This window comes from Gracilinanus agilis, chromosome 1 (genome assembly GCF_016433145.1).
Source record: "Gracilinanus agilis isolate LMUSP501 chromosome 1, AgileGrace, whole genome shotgun sequence".
Lineage (NCBI taxonomy): Eukaryota > Metazoa > Chordata > Mammalia > Didelphimorphia > Didelphidae > Gracilinanus > Gracilinanus agilis.
This window is the reverse complement of record NC_058130.1, coordinates 331,733,475-331,751,182: the sequence shown is the minus strand read 5'-3', so window position 1 is coordinate 331,751,182 and position 17,708 is coordinate 331,733,475. Positions and strand designations below refer to the sequence as shown.

Sequence of the window (17,708 nt, the reverse complement as noted above, 5' to 3'; positions counted from 1 at the left end):
ACGGAGGCAGCTCCCACCACAGGGGCCTCACCGAGGACCTCAACTGCTATTTTTCTGGGTTTTGTCCTACACTTAAACGGAGCCATCTCCGCTAAATTTTCAGAATGATGGGGCCACCGCTAGCCAAAGTAGTAAGTATTTTATGAAAGATAAGCCCCGAGCTATAATCTGTAAATATGGTCATCTCGGCTGAAGGCCGCAAAGGCCCCAGAGCTGTGTGACACGCTTTTCTCATCTTAGATGCAAGATGCAGCCCAGGAGAAACCCTTACCGGCTGCTGGGGGACGGGCGCTGCCTGGCGGACTCCCGACACCGGGCGACAATGGTAGCATCGCGACTCAGCTCCTCCTGGTCACTGGCCGCTCAGGTGTCAGGGCTGATAGGAATGATTAATTTGTCCAGGGTGAAATTATAGTTTTCCTCTTTCTGAGATGTCTCCTTCTGTCATGGGACACAGGATTGGGGAACGCTCATTAAACGAGCCAGATTCACGAGCCAGATTCTCCGAGTCCGAGCCATTTGTTGCTCCAAAGCAGGAACTTGAGGCAAGAGTTAATGCAGCTTCCTCAAGTGTCCAACCCCGCCCCCCCCAAAAAAAACCAAAAAATAAGCGAGGGAGGGAGCTAAAGATCCTTAGGAACCATGGGCTGGCTCAGCGTCCAGTGTCTTTGGATTTTTATTTCATTCCCTGAATATTGGACTTTCTCATTATTTCAGTAACCTTTTGGCAAAGCATATTCTGCTGCTGTCTATTCCTTCCAAATCTAATTTTAGATATATATACAGACACAGACACAGACACAGACACAGACACACACACACACACACACAGACACACACACATATACACACATTCACACACAAATATGTACATACATATATGCACTCTATAGGCGATGTGTATGTGTTTATGTATAGCCTAGGTGTTTAATGTATATATAAATATATCATCTACATATCTATGTGCATAACATGTGCCCATATGTAGTATGTGTGCATATATGTGTGTACATGTACATACATGTATGCAAATATGTAGGGTGTATATATAAGCTTATGGCTATATATTTAAGTATATATGGTTGTATTGTGTGGATATGTATCTATACAGTGTTTATGTACAAGTGTATGACAAATATATATGTTTATAAATATGTTTCTATAACTATATATGTAAATTTACTTACATACACATGTATGTATAGATGTATATGTAAATATGAGTATGTATCTAGTATTTAAAGGAATATATAAAGTGTATTTATATATACATTTATGTATGTCTACATGCATATCATGTAAATGTATATATAAATATAAGTATATATCTAACATATAAATGTGTTTATATAACTATACATGTAAACATATTTATACACACATTTATGTATGTATTGATGTATGTCATGTAAATGTCTATGTAAATATGAGTATCTAGTATTTAAATATTTAGCTATATGTATAATATTTATACATATATTTATGCATGTATACATGTTCATAGTATATATGTATATATGAGTATATATCTAGTATATAATGATATATATCTAACTATATTGAGAATATATTTATATGCATTTGTATATGCATTTATATTAAGTATGTATATGTAAATATTAATATATAGTAAGTGTATTTCTATAACTATATATAGTTGTATACACACCTTATGTATGTATATATGTATATTGTGTATATGTATATATAAATATAAGTGTATATATATCTAGTATGTAAATGTGTATCTATAACTATATTTGTGAATACATTTATACATAAATTTATGTGTGTATAGATTGTCATGTATATGTATATGTAAATGTGAGTATATATCTAGTATTTAAACATATATAGCTATATCTGAAACTATATTTATCTACATGTTCATGTGTATACATTTATGTCATGCATGTGTATACACGAATACATGTCTGGTGTGTAAATGTGTTTATAGAACTATACATGTAAATATTTATATATACACTGTGTATACATGTAAACAATTTATATAGAAAAGTGTATAGCTTATGTATCTGGTATATAAATATGTATCTATAACCATGTGTGTAAATATTTATATATGTGTTGTGCGTATTTATACATATATGAGTAAATCTCTGGCATGTAAATATGTTTCTATAACAAAATATAAGTATATTCACATTTATATATTTTACATGTACGTAATGTATCTATGTAAGTGTATTAGTATATATCTATAACTATAACCATAAATATATACACATATGTATATAGGCATACATAAGTGTATGTAGCATATGTGTGTAGATATAAATTCTATGTACTTGTATATACACATATATGTATATATTTTTTCATTTGAATTTTCTCTAAATTTCAAAAATGGTTTCAAATCTCATGAGATATGAACTGAGAGGAGTATGGGGATGCCACACTCACAGGAAAAAATAAGTGTTGTGATCTAGGGTTCCGTGGTGTCCAGAGAGGAAGGGGTTTAGATGCCAAACTAGGGCAAGTAGATAGGGAAGCTTATTTCATCAAGAAGGATAGAACCAGCTATAGATAGTAATCAGAAAATTTATCTCCGGCAAACCAGCCTGAACAGGCAGGGCAAGAGTTCTGAATGGGCCAGAGGCAAAAGAAAACTTCCAGGCATCATATCCATTAAACTCTCTAGGAACATGAAGCTCAGTGCAGGAAGTCCTTAGGGCAAAAGGCCTTTCTCATTGTAGGAGTCATGGGGTGGATGAGAGGGATTGATTAATTCAATCACCAACAATAATTCCAGAATATTCATTATGAAATATGGTACTTACCTCCTAAAAACACAGGATGGACTCAGGGTACAGATAGAAATGGATATTTTTTGAGCATGACAATTATGGGAATTTGTTTTCCTGGTCTATGATTATATGTTGCAAAGGCTTGGGTTTTTATTCTTTTTCAATTGGGGAGATTAAGTGGGATACAGAAAATGTGGATTTTTATTCATTGAAAAAAATAAAATGTATTAATAAAATAAACTGGGGATAACAAAAACCATATATTCAAGAGAAATCTTAAAACCTAGACTCTATATTAGATCTCCTCTAAAACAGTAGAGATCTACAGTTGCCAGAGTAGAAGAAATTTTAATTTAGAGTTCAAGAACCTTCATTCTAATCCTAGCTTTGTGTGATCTTGGCTAAGTTACTTATCTTCTCAATGCCTCCATTTTTTTTTTCAGCAATAAATGAGAAGCTCACTTCCATCCCTAACTCTATGATTTTTTGACTTCAACAAATCCATTGTCATTGAGACAGGTCAGTTTAATTTAAGCATTTATGAAACATCTGCTATGTGAAAGGTGAACATCTTTGGCAACAATATGTCTCCATTGTAATAGAGGAAATACAATACAGAGTCTAAGCTGAAGGAGGATCTCTTTTTTATCATTTTTTGTTAAACTCAGTTTATTTTATTTTTAAATTTAAATTTGGTTTTTTAAATTGAACAAAAATTCACATTTTCTCTCTCCTACCTAACCTCCCCCATTAAAAAAAAAGGAAAACAAAACCCTTGTAACAAATATGCATAGTTGAGCAAACAAATTCTCACAATGATCATGTCCAAAAAATACCTATCTCACTCTGTACCCTATATCCTGTTCTGTCAGGAGATAAGTACCATATTTCATCTTGAATATTCTGTATTATAGTTGGTCACTGAGTTGCCCAAAGCTCTTAAGTCCTTTAAAAGTCATCTGTATTTACAGTATTGTTGCTATTATATAATTATTCTTCCAGTTCTACTCACTTCACTCTGTATCAGTTTATACATGTCTTGCTAGGTTTCTTTGACACCAAATACCAATATTTTATTGATTCTAAGGCAGAAAGGTGGTAAGGACTAGGTAATGGGGATTAAATGACTTGCCCATGGCCATGTAGCTAGGAAATGTCTGAGAACAAATTTGAATCCAGGTCCTCCCAACTCCAGGCTTGGCTCTATCCATTGTGTCACTTAGCTGCCCCTCCTTTGTTATTTCTTAAAGTAAAATAGTATTCCACTGTATTTATAAACCATAATTTGCTTAGTCATTCCCCAATTGTTGGATACCCCCTTAGTCTCTAGGTCTTTACCACCACAAAAATTGTTGATATAAGTGTTTTTGTATATAGGGATCCTTTTTCTCTTTCTTTGATCTTGAAGAGGAATTTCTTCAAGATAAGAGGCTCCAAATGCTACTGTTAGTGGATAGCATCATGCATGTGTCAAATCCTGAAACACTTTGGTGCCTCCTTGAGAAGATGCTTCACCACTCAAATGACTTGTTCTAATCATACAAAAAGACCAAAACAACTACTAACAAAGTCCTTGGTGCTGTAAAATGACTCAGAGTCAGAAACAGATATGACTGTATAGATAGAGATGACATTAGAGAAGATACATTCTCATCTGCTTTGTTGCTGCACTCTGAGGATTGTTGGACCTTTCCATCTGTCCTGCAGCTAAAACCTTCTGTATACATTGTCTTCCCCTATTAGAATCCGAGCTCCTTGGCATGTCTTGCTTTCCCTTTATTTCTCTAGTGCTTAAAAAGTAAGTACTTAAAAAAAACTTTTTCATTCATTCAAGAAGGCACATAGTGGATATTTAATAAATGTTGATTGATTGATTGATTGATTGACATATTTAAAGTCAGTAAGTCAATAAGCATTTTTTCTTTCTCCCTAGGTATGTGCCAGGAATAGAGCTAAATGCAAGGAGCCCAGAAAATAATGGGGGAGCCAACACACCAACAACTACATATAAACAAGAAATAAACAGGGTATACAGGAGATAAACTCAGAGGGAAGGCACTAACATGAAGGAGCCTGGGAAAGAATAGGTAGCAATGAAGAGGAAGAGTATTCTAGACATGGAAGACAGTCAATGAAAATTACCTGAGTTGGGAGATGGAGTGTCTTGTGGGAAGAATAACAAAGAGGGTCAGTGTCACTGGAACATAGTACATCTCAGGGAATAAAGTGCAAGAAAACCAGAAAGGTAGGAAGGGGCCAGGTTAAGAAAGATTTTGAAAAGAAATGCATGTTTGAAAAGAAGATGGATTGATCAAATAGTGAGAACAAGGAATAACCTACAAATAGCCCATGTGCTCCTCTGTTATTGCCTCAATCTCAAGAGTGAATGAGAAAGGGCCCCAAGCACTTGAGCTGATGTACTTATGCAAGTACATAAGGAAGAGTGAGCCTGCATGAATGACTTGTATTGGATGAAACATGCACATTGATAAAACTGACACATTGATACATTTGACTATTTGATTATATGTAAGCTAGTGTTTGATAAACCCAAAGACCCCAGCTTTTGGAACAAGAACTCACTCTTTGACAAAAACTGCTGGGAAAATAGGAAAACAGTATGGGAGGGATTACATTTAGATCAACAGCTCATACCCTATACCAAGATAAATTCAAAATGGGTAAATGACTTAAATATAAAGAGTGAAATCATAAATAAATTATGTGAGCATAGATTAGTATATCTGTCAGGTCTGTGGGAAAGGAAGGAATTTAAGACCAAGCAAGAGATAGAGAATATTACAAAATGTAAAAATGAATGACTTTGATTATATCAAATTAAAAAGGTTTTGTACAAATAAAACCAATGCAACCAAAACTAGAAGGAAAGCAACAAACTGGGAGAACATTTTTATAACAAAACTCTCTGATAAAGGTTTAATTTCCCAAATACATAAGGAACTAAATCAAATTTACAAAAAAATCAAGTCATTCCCCAATCAACAAATGGCCAAGGGACATGAATAGGCAGTTTCCACATGATGAAATCAAAACTATCAATAAGCACATGATAAAGTGTTCTAAATCCCTCCTGATTAGAGAAATACAAATTAAAACAACTCTGAGGTACCACCTCCCACCTATCAGATTGGCTAATATGGCAGCAAAGGAAAGTAATAAATGTTGGAGGGGTTGTGGCCAAATTGGGACACTAATGCACTGCTGGTGAATTGGTTCAACCATTCTGGAGGGCAATTTGGAACTATGCACAAAGGGTTTTAAATAAATGTCTACCCTTTAACCCAGCCATACTATTCCTGGGTTTGTACCCCAAAGAGATAATGAGTAAAAAGATGTGTACAAAAATATTTGTAGCCACACTCTTTATGGTGGCAAAAAATTGTAAAATTAAGGTATGCCCTTCAATTGGGGAATGGCTGAACAAATTGTGGTATATGCTGGTGATGGAATAGTATTGTGCTGAAAGGAATAATGAACTGGAGGAATTCCATGTGAACTGGAAAGACCTCCAGGAATGATACAGAGCGAAAGGAGCAGAACCAGGAGAACCTTATACACAGAGAAGGATACAATGTGGTACAATAGAATGTAATGGGCTTCTCTACTAGCAGCAATGCAATGATCCAGGACTATTCTGAGGGACTTATGAGAAAGAATGCTATCCACATCAAGAGAAAGAACTGTGGAAGCAGAAATGCATTAGAAAAATATGTGATCAGTCATGTAGTGTGATAGGGATGTGATTAGGGTTTTGATGTTAAAGAATTGCTCTACTGCAAATATGAATAACATGGAAATAGGCTTTGAACAATGATACATGTATATAACCCAGTGGAACAGCTTATCATCTTCAGGAAGGGGGGGGGATAGAACAGGGGGGTAAGGGGGAGGGATCATGTAACCATGGAAAAATATTCTAAATAAAAATTTTAAAATTAAAACAACAAAAAACCCTTTACCTTCTGTCTTAGTACCAATTCTAGGACAGAAGATCAAGGACTAGCTGGTTGGGGTTAAGTGACTTGCCCAGGGTCACACAATTAGAACATGTGTAAGGCCAGATTGAACCAGGTCCTCCTGACTCCAGGCCTGGCACTCTCTCCACTGTGCTACCTAGCTGCTCCTTCCTTCATTTTAAATGTGAAAAAAAAACAGATCCGGGAAAAATTAAGCAACTTGACCAAGCTCACACAGGTAGTAAGTAGTTGATTTAGTATTCAAACCTTGGTCCTCTGACTCCAAATTCCATATTTAGTTCCCTAGACTGTATTGATTGGATAGCTTAAATGTGTAGGTGATCCAGTCAGGAAGACTTCATCAGTCCTTCCAGTAGCATTTGGTAACTCATGGAGTAGGAATGAAAAAAGCAAATAGTAGGAATTGCTCAGGATTAAGGGATAGGAAAATAAGGAGATATTGAGGAACCAGACCACAGGGAAGGTGAACAGAGTTACAGGAGGAATAAAGCTACGGGATGAGTGAAAGATTGTGGTCAGAATTCAGCATCTTTACAGAACCTCAGAGTTGGAAGACACTCAAAATCTAGCTCTTACCTCAACAGGACTCTCTCCTCACCACCTTCCTGAATAATAGCCATCCAGCTTCCATTGGAATACACCCAAATACTTGTAGCAGCCTTTTTGTGGTGGCAAAAAACTGGAAATTAAGGGAATACCTATCAATTTGCTAATGGCAATGATTTGTGGTGTATGAATGTGATGGAATGCTATTTGTGCTACAAGAAATGATTAAAGGTATGGTTTCAAAAAGACATAGAAAGATTTTTATGGACTGATGCAGAGTGATGAAAGCAGAACCAGAAGAACTATTTATACTCTAACATCAACTTTATAAAAATGAACATTTTTGAGGACTTTTTTAAACTAGAGAAGAATGAAATGAGCAATACAAGGAGAACAATTTAAACAATAACAACAACACTATAAAAACAACTTTGAAAACTGTGAGAATTGCCCTGGATGCAAAGACCATTTCATGGAACTGATGATGAATGGTATTATACATTATAGAAACATGATGAATTTAAAGTGTAGAATGAGACATATAGACATGTCTTTGTATATATACACATACATGTACATATATACCTATAGGTATATCCACATCTATACATATGAATATATACACAAATATCTGCATAAATTTATATCTATATAGAGATGTATTTGTGTGTATATATGTACATATACATATATGTATATAGCTATTTACTGGGAAAGAAAATGGATTTCTAGTAATTTAAAAAAAGATTTGTGTGAAGTATTACAGATGTGAAATGTTGCATGCACATTATAAGATAAGGTCACTGTATCATTAATTTTACTGAACTTTTTACTTTGTTATAAGAGACCTCTCATGAAGTGGAAGCAATCTACAAATGATGTTATAAAAATGAAACACATCCATTTATTTTTAATAATATTTTCTTTTTCTCTCAAATTACATGTAAAAACAATATTTAATATTGGGGGTTTTTTTAATTTTACTTTCCAAATTCTCTGTTTCCTTCCTTTCCCCTCTCCCTGAGATGGTAAGTGTGCTACAGATTTTACATGGAAACATATCATTTTAGAAGAAGAACTCCATTATATGGGAACTCAAGGAGGTGAACGAGATGACTGTAACGTCCTTAGGATCCTAGATTTAGAACTGGATGGGACTTTAGAGATCATCTAGCTAAAACCTATCATTTTAAAATGTAGACTATCAAGAGAATAACAATAACAGAGTTTAGTTTTAGGAAGACTAATCTTTTGGTAATTTTGGTATTACTCACAGGAAAGGCAGAATTGTATAGTAGGGAGTGCAGTGGATGTTGGAGTCAAAAGATTTGCATTCAAATCAAGCCTAGTCTCAGGTAATCTAATAAGGAATTTAATCTAATAGAAATCTATCACATGATAGACTGTCATGCCTAGATTTTCCTGGGTCACTCCTTTAGCCTATTGTTATCCTTCCTAATTGATTTTCCTGCTTCTAATATCTATTCTCTCCTGTACATTCTTTGCATAGTTGCCAAAGTAATAGGCTCCTCCATTTCTCGAATATATAGAGAACTGAGTCTAATTAATAAGAATACAAATCATTCCCCAACTGATAGTCAGATATAAACAGGAAGTTTTCACTTAAAGAAATCAATGCTAAGACAGCCACATGAAAAAATACTCTCTATCATCATTGAATAGAGAAATGCATATTAAAACAACTTTCAGGTACCACCTCACAACTATCAGATTGGCTAATGTGACAGAAAAGGAAAATGATAGATGTTGGAGGGGATGTAGAAAAATTGGGACACTAATGCACTGCTGGTAGAGTTGTGAACTGATCTAACCGTTCTAGAGAACAATTTTCAACTACCAAAAGACTGATAAATCTGTGCATACTCTTTGACCCAGCAATAACAATACTGGATCTATATCCCAAAGAGATTTTTTAAAGGATCTATTTGTACAAAAAATATTTGTAGCTCCTCTTTTTGTGTTGTCAAAGAATTGGAAATTGAAGAGATAACTGAATTGGAGAGTGGCGAACAAGATTGTGATAGGATACTATTGTGCTAGAAGAAATTATGAGTAGAATGATTTCAGAAAAAGTTGGAAAGATGTACATGAACTGATATAGAATGAAGTGAACAGAACCACAAGAACATTATACATCGTGATATTAATAATGTGCAATGATCAACTGTGAATAACTTGTCTATTTTCAGCAATACAATGATCCAGGACAATTTCAAAAGACTCATGATGAAAAATACTATCCACCTCCAGAAAAAGTACTGATGGAATCTGAATGCAGATCAAAGAATATTATTTTTTAATTTTCTTTTTCTTCATGGTTTTTTTTTTTTTTTGGTCTGTGTTTTCTTTCACAACATGAACTAATATGGAAATGTTTTATATGATTGCACACATACCATGATGAACCTAACAAGTATCTTTGAAGGTACTTGAAACTGAAAAAGACAAACAAGACAGGATCATATATCCTAGGTTAGTGTTGGGCAAAGGTTTTCAAATTTGAGTGCCCAAATTGCAACTTCAAGTTGCCTGTGAGCCCCCCTGCATTACCCCAGAGAGGGAGGAAGTGCTGATTTTGGATGGCTGGACAGAGGGGTGGGGCAGGTAAAAAATGTCCTCAACATTGGGAAGAAGGGGAACAGAGTATCTCCCCCATGCTGGCTCGGCACATGTGCCAATACTTCGCCAACGCTGCCCTAGGTCAATTGAGAGCAGGGGAAGGAAGTTCTTTCCCTCTCACCAGTTCAGTTTATGATACCTGAACTGTGGATGAACTGTGGTCCTCACCCTCTGGATATGAAACAGAAAGGAACACATAGGAAAATGAGTGATTGCCTCAATCTTATCAACTTTAAAGATTCAACCTTCCTGGCTACACAGCCAATAAAAGGACGCTATTTGTGTGATAGGAGACATAGGATGCCTTCATGTTGGACAATCTGGATATGCCAAGATATATCAAATTGTTTGCTGTTGTGGGGAGAGGAAAGAAGGAGAGAATTTGGAGCTCAAAATCTTAAAAGATGAATCTTAAAAATTGTTTTTACATGTAATTGGAAAAAATAACATATTATTAAAAAAAAAAAAGCAAATAGGCACAGGTCTGAAATGCCTTAAATCCTTCAGTAGCTCCCTATTATTTATAGGCTAAAACAAACTTCTCAGGCTAGCATTTAAAGCCCTCTATAATCTGATTTGAGATTACCTTTAAAAGTCTTGTTTTACGTTAGATTCCTTTATACCCACTATGTGCCAACCAAACTGTGATACTAGCTCTTCCCTCAACTCAACACTCTCTCTTCTGCCTCAATGCAGTACCCTCCATGGCTGGGATTCACTCTTCCATTCCCACCTGTCAAAGTGCTTCCAAGACTCAGTTCAGTTATCACCTCCTCCATGAAATTTTCTCCATTACTATATTGAAATTGTTTTTCCCTTTTCTCAAATTTTCCTAGATTCCTCTTCCTGTGTCTCTCCTCTGCCTCCACCATGTCCTGCCTTGTATAATGCTTCTCCAGGGTTCCATTACTGCCCTACTTAGTGTATTTGTCATTTCCCCTTAGTTGCTCCTTGAGAACAGAGACTAGGTTATTTTTTTTTATCTTTGCATTACCAGTACTTACTCATAGGTATTTTTCATGTAGTAAATACTTAGTGGGGCAGGTAGATGGCACAACAGACTGAATGCTAAGCCTGGAGTCAAGGGGGCCTGAGTTCAAATCTACTTAATAGCTGTGTGACCTTGGGCAAATCACTTAAACCTATTTGCCTCAGTTTCCTCACCTGTAAAATGAGCCAGAAAAGGAAATAGCAAATCACCCCAAAATCTTTCTGAGAAAACTTCATAGTAAGTCACAAAGAATCAGACATGACTGAAAATAACAAATAAACAACAAAATTACTTAATGAATATTTATTAAATTTAATCCTGACCAATTCTGTTTAGTCCTTTCTTGTCTAGTGTATAGTGGAAATAAGAGAGAGCATTTTGCATGAAGCCTAGTAGCTTCTAATTGATTTTTTAAATATACATATTTAAAAGGATGTCAAATTAAAGGTAGAGAACAAAACAGAAGTTTCTGCTACAAATGTTTTATATAAAGCTATTTTCTAAATGAAAATTAATGTATCCTGAGTTGATCCAAGTGTTGGTCAACATCCTTCTAGTCTTTCTCGTCCCCCTCAGATAGACATAGACTGACACTGCCAAGAGTGTGCCTAAGGCTCTGGACCTAAAGGAATTATAATGAATCACACAAAAGAACGCTGAGTAAGGAATCTCAGATGTTATACAAATGTGGCTTATCCATAATAGAAGGTCCTGAAAGAGCATGAGAATCGTGGACTTCTCCTTCTGCAGTGGTTTCCCTGAGGAATTTTGGACTGCAGAGAATGTAGGAAACAAAACGTTTGATCATCTTGGAGCAAACTGGCAGCAGCAGAATAGTTCCCTAAGCAGGTAAGGATAGCCCTAGTTTAACAGCTTGAGGCAAGGGTGTCAGATGATGAGAAGGCAGCCCCAACAAATGCACTAGATAAATACTTACTATATGACTAGGCTTGTGTTTCCCTTCCTGTGGCAATCAGGCTCTGTTTAACTATAGTCCTATAATAGGCATGGCCCCAGCCCTTCCTCCTTCCGAGCACCTAGCTTCTGCACCCTCCTTCCTAGATATCAGCTGGAAAGAAATGGAGTTTGGGAAACTTGTCCCAACTGAGGTCCTCCTCTTGTTCACTTGACTTGCCTGTTCAACACAGGTATGAACATAAGTAAGGAAGCATACACACGTGTGCAAGCTCATGCACAGACAAATCCAATTCTAATCCCCAAGGAGAAAATGCACAAAACATGGACTACTCTCAATCTGACTGTTTTAAGGTCACGTACAGTAATCCCTTCCACATCGTGACTTTTCCTATCCTGGTTCCAACGTATCGAAGATCTACTTAAGAAATAAAATGGTCATTTTGGAGAGTTTTGAAGAAGTCACAGACAATACACAAAGGCCAGAAAATACAGAAAGAGTTCAGAAATGCCATAATTAACACAAAATTTACAACAAGATACTATAAAAAGCTCATAAATTAAAAAAAAAAAAAAAACTCAAGCTTCTTCTCTGGTATGAAGAGAGAGCCAAAAAAATTTGTGTAGATTTTCCAGATTGAGGAGGCACCATGCTCCTAACTTCTGCAATATGGAAGGGTGGAAGGGGTAACTGTATTTTAGATTCCCCCCCTCCTCCAGAATTCTACATTACACTTAAGGAGGACTAGGAGGAAGGAAGATAAGGCTCTCTGAAAATAGCTCCAGTTCCAACCATTGTGTTCTCACAAAGTAGGGGAGGGAGGGGGACCCTGCATCCCAGTTCCATTTAACCACTAACAGTCAGATTAGCTTTTATAAAGGAATATTTATCAAAAGGCATAATCACAAATATACAAACTTATTCTATGACACATTGGAAGCAGAATCCTCTTTCCCCTTTGAACTATTCCAGACTGGGGAGGTGAAGAGGATTTTGTTCATTGCACTGCTCAGTTTCTATAGAATCAAGGTATCAAACCAGATTAAAATGCAATTGGGAAATGTTTCACAAAATAAATAAAAATATAATATAATATAGATACTGTTAATCTTTGGTTTTCTAAGTCAAAATGGGACCCGCAGGATGCATTTCTATTTATGTATTCCATATTCTAGTCTACAAGAATATAGTCCTAAATTCCAAGTTCTAGGGTCTCCCCACTGGGTTGACTGGCTGCAACATTTTACTTGCTTTCCTGACTCCTAGTTCACCAGGTCCGAATCACTGGAACACGTGAGGATCTCTGAAGGTACCAGAAACCAAGAAACACTACCAGGACAGAGCATAGACCCCAGGTCAATTGAGAGCAGAGGAAGGAAGTTCTTTCCATCTCACCAGTTTAGTTCATGGCACCTGAGCTGTGGGTGAACTGTGTTCTTCACCTTCTGGATATTAAGCAGAAAGGAACACACAGGAAAGTGAGTGACTGCCTCAGTCTAGCCAGTTTCAAAGTTTCCACCATTCTAGCTAGACAGCCAGTCAAAGGAAGCTACTTGTGTGATAGGGGACATAGGATGCCTCCATGTTGGACAATTTGGGTATGCCAAGACAGGTCTTCTACATAATAGAAGCTATGGAATGTAGAGAAATTACTATAAGAAAATGTATTGTTAGGCTACTTGGAAGAATTAGTAGCCTATGGATACTGAAAATTATATACTTTCATGCAATTTAACTATATATAACTGAAAGCCAAATGATTTTTTTTTCACTTTTAGAACGTGATATACTGTTTGCTACTACTGTGGGTATTCATTGGATTTTTTTTTTTAAAGATCTTAAAAAGTATGAAGCAAAATAATTTCAGGTGTGCGCATTTGAGGAAGTGGGTTAGTAACTATTAAATTCTAAAAGAAATTGAGTCTTAATGATGGTGGCATATGCCCACTTGAATAGCAAAAACTCCAAGTATTTATCAAGAAAGCTATTATACATGCCAATAGAAATGGCATAAAGGGAAACATTTACATCTTTTGTGGTAGAACTTACCATGGCAAAAGCACCTTTTATGTATGCTGTTCATATTCAATGTGCTATATTTTCCTGAGAATGGTAGAGTAGCTCTCTTACTTCAATGACAGGGTCTCATTAGTCAAATCATGTCACTCCCTCTTTTGAATTCTTAGACCTCACCAAAATCCAACTTCTTGCTTTCACTGGCAAGTCTCAGAATTATATGTATTGTCCTTATTTCCTTTCCTTTTTCTTTTTCTGAGAACTGATTTTCATAGCTTCTCTTTTCCTTGCTCTCAGGTTGAGTTCAGATGACTGATGAGGTAACTCCTCACAGTCACTTAAGTTTATTTTCACTTTGTAACCTCATGTGACTTCTGTCATCCCTTCTACTCATGTTGTTGCAGCTGCGTTGGGGGTAACATTCAGGTCCTGAACCCAAACTTCTGGTCAGTGTTCATTCTTTTTATTTATTACTTTTTAAATGTTGTGAGCAGATAACTATATGCTACATGAGCAGCAAATTAGGAAATCTGAGTATATCTAAAGTAGTGCTGCAGACAATAAAACTTAAAGTTAATCTGACACACATTTAATAATAATAATCATTGTTACTGTTGGATAGTAATTAGACAGAGAGGATAAGAAGCTTATGTAATTTATTAGTTATATTATGTTTAAACAGCCAACCAGCTTATCCATCACTCCCTTATTGCTGACATTCCTTACTGATCCTTTGATCCTTTAGAAAGATCAATAATGTCACTGATGTAGATACTGTCACCATTGGTGAAGATCGAAATTTATCCTTGCTGTCTTACCTCATATGTGTATGTCCTCCCATGAATTCTCTACCATAGCAGCATAGACTCAAATAGAAATGGATCCTGTGGGCCGAATATTGACTTAGAAAACCACAAAGAAATAATTCAACCTTAGACACTTTTTGCTGTGTGGTCATGGGTAAGTCTCTTAGCCCTGTTTGCATCAGTTTCCTCATCTGGAAAATGAGTCGAAGGACATGGCAAACCACTCCAGTATCTTTGCCAAGAAAACTTCAATGAGGTCATGAAGAACTGACACAAAATAACTGAATAACAACAATGATGTGTTGTCTTTTCTTTATTTTGTTAAACTTTTCCCAATTGCATTTTAATTTCGTTGGGACCCCAACTCCTTTATCTCTGGTTTGCAGATTGCTTGCCATGTGTTTGAAATCTTTTCTCTTTTGGGATCTATTCAATATGTTAAGGGCTTCCCTGAACTCTTTTGATTTAATATGAATATGAATGGAGTATACCACTGATCATCCTTTGGTTTTTCCCTTGTTCTCTCTGTATGATCACCAGCCCACTTCCCCTTCTGATTATATATCTCTGAACATTGTCTGTCAGGCTAGTGCTTCTCCTGTACAACTTCTCAGTGAAATATTGATGTCCATTTTTACCTCCTATGTACCTCTCCATTGTCTTCTAACTTTGGTACTTTAAAAACTGGTATTACATGACTCTCAGCCATGTAATAGCCCTAGAAAAATACAAATGTTGTAAAAACGAATCTTTGTTTCAGGAGATGCCCAGAGATATGAAAAACACTATGCAGCATTCCAAATGCTTTCATACCATATATAGTTTAATCTTCATTTACATATACTCCACTGACACTCCCACTCATACACATTAAAATGTTCTGCATCTGATTTCCTGACATCTGGGATTTCCTGGGCTTTTTGATTCTTCTCCTGGGATATATCATTGAGGGACCTTGTTTTTCCCTTGATCGTTCAATGTCTGAAAAATAGTGAAAGAATGAATGAGCAAATCTTTCAGGCTAACATATCCCCTTAGCATGATGCCTAGTATATAGTAAGTGCTTAATAAATTCTCTGTTGATTGATATGAATCAGAGAATTACAGAATCTTAATGTTATAAATAAGCCTTAAAGACAACTTAGTTCAATTAGTGACTGAAAAAGAATCTTCTTTTGACAATTGGTCAGGCAGCCTTTGCTAGAAGACTTCAAATGAAAGGAATCCTCTAGAAATAGAAGCCATTCTATTCATGGTTATCTCTAATTGTTAATTTTTAAAAAGTATACATTATCACAATAAAATTTTGTCTTATTCATTTTGGTTGAACATTGTAGTCTTTCATTCACTTTAGGGACCTTAAATCAGTCATTCAATATATTGGCTTTCCCTCCTCATTTTGTGTCATCTTTTTAAAAAAAAAAAAACCCTTACCTTCCAAATTAGAATCAAGATTGATTCTAAGACAGAAAAATGTTAAGGACTAGCTAATAGAGGTTAAATGACTTGTCCAAGGTCACATAGCTAGAAAGAGTCTGAAGTCATAGTTGAACCCAGGTTCTTCTATCTCCATCCACTGAACCGCCCAGCTGCCCCATTATGTTCTTTCAATTCAATAAACCTTCAATACTTTTAACTAATTCGTTAAAATGTTAGCACAAGGATACAATTGTCTCTGATACATCCCTAGAGAACATTTAAGTTGATACCAGAACATTCATCAGTGACTTAACAAAAGACTTGTTCATTCAATTATTTCCAAATCCATATAACTATATATTTTTCTAATCTCTCTCTCTCTCAATCTGTCTCTCTCTCTCAAAGAATGGCATATGCATGTGATACCTTTGAGTAAATTTCCTATATTTCTATAAATATTCATTGCAACACTTTTTTGTGATATCAAAAAACTGGAAACAAAGAGGATGCCCATTGAATAGAGAATGACTGAACAAATTGTGGAAAGACAATACAAGTAATAATTGATATTTACACAGTTTATTAAAGATGTCAAAAAGTTTATCTACATTGTGTAAGGGAGGTATATCTTTCTAGTCACCCAGATTTATAACCTCAATCAGCCTTGATTCCTCACTCTTCATCACTTCTCCCTCTTCCACCGGTAATCAAGTCTTGTTGATTCTACCTCCACAAAATCTATTGAATCTATCCCCTTCTCTCTACCCATATAGCCATCACCTTGTTTCAGGCTTTCACCACCTTCTGAATGGGTTATTGTTAATAACCTCCTAATTGGTCTCCCTGCTTCCAGGTTTTTTCCTCTCCCCAATCCATTGTTCACACAGGTTCCAAAGTGATATTTCCCAAATCCAGGCATATGCTTGTTACTTTCCTGCTCAATGAACTCTGGGTCTCCCTATTATTTCTATGTGTAAATGGAATTAGCTCGATCCTGTTAATAGTCAAAATTCTACTCTACCTAGGCGTAGAAATGATGTAATCCTAACCTCCCTTAGTGGGGAGGGGAGACGAGTTACCCACACGTGACAATAAGTAACAAATCAAGAATAAGGGACTGCCCTTTGGGCAGTCCAAATCAATGTAGAAACTGCCATTTGTCCATTTGAATTAGTGGTGGACCACAGGAAGTGATGAAAGACATTATCTCTTTAAGTAAGTTAGTGAACTTCCTGTGGGGGGAGTTGCCGTCTCGAACTGGGAGCAAAAGCATCTCCTGAGACCACAGAACGCTTACACTCTATATTGTCACGTGGGTAAGTTAGGCTGACTTCCTTGGCCTAGCTGGGCCAATTCTAAACTCTGCCTATCTGGCTGTTGGGCCTTGTGGCTTACAGCTTCATTTATTAAGCTTTATATCCTTCTCTCTCCATCCAGGCCTTTGGCCTGGACTAGCCTCTCCCTTTTTCCTCTTTATTCCTACTTTTTACCTACCAGACTGTAAATAAACTCTTCAACCCGATGCTGACTTGGGTCTGATTTAATTATGGAATCAACCTAAATTGTTGATTCCTGGTGGCCACATATTTAATATATATCTATAAATAC

At 36.1% G+C, this 17,708-nt stretch overlaps 1 protein-coding gene across 1 annotated transcript in view; it reads left to right on the top strand.

Moving 5' to 3' along the window:
• The first annotated feature begins 247 nt into the window (after positions 1-247).
• The window catches only part of LOC123251404, a 51,475-nt gene continuing 34,014 nt past the window's right edge, over positions 248-17,708 (top strand). Inside the window, 1 exon segment of the mRNA XM_044680657.1 lies at positions 248-367. Within this exon segment, the coding sequence (XP_044536592.1) occupies positions 248-367 (120 nt within the window).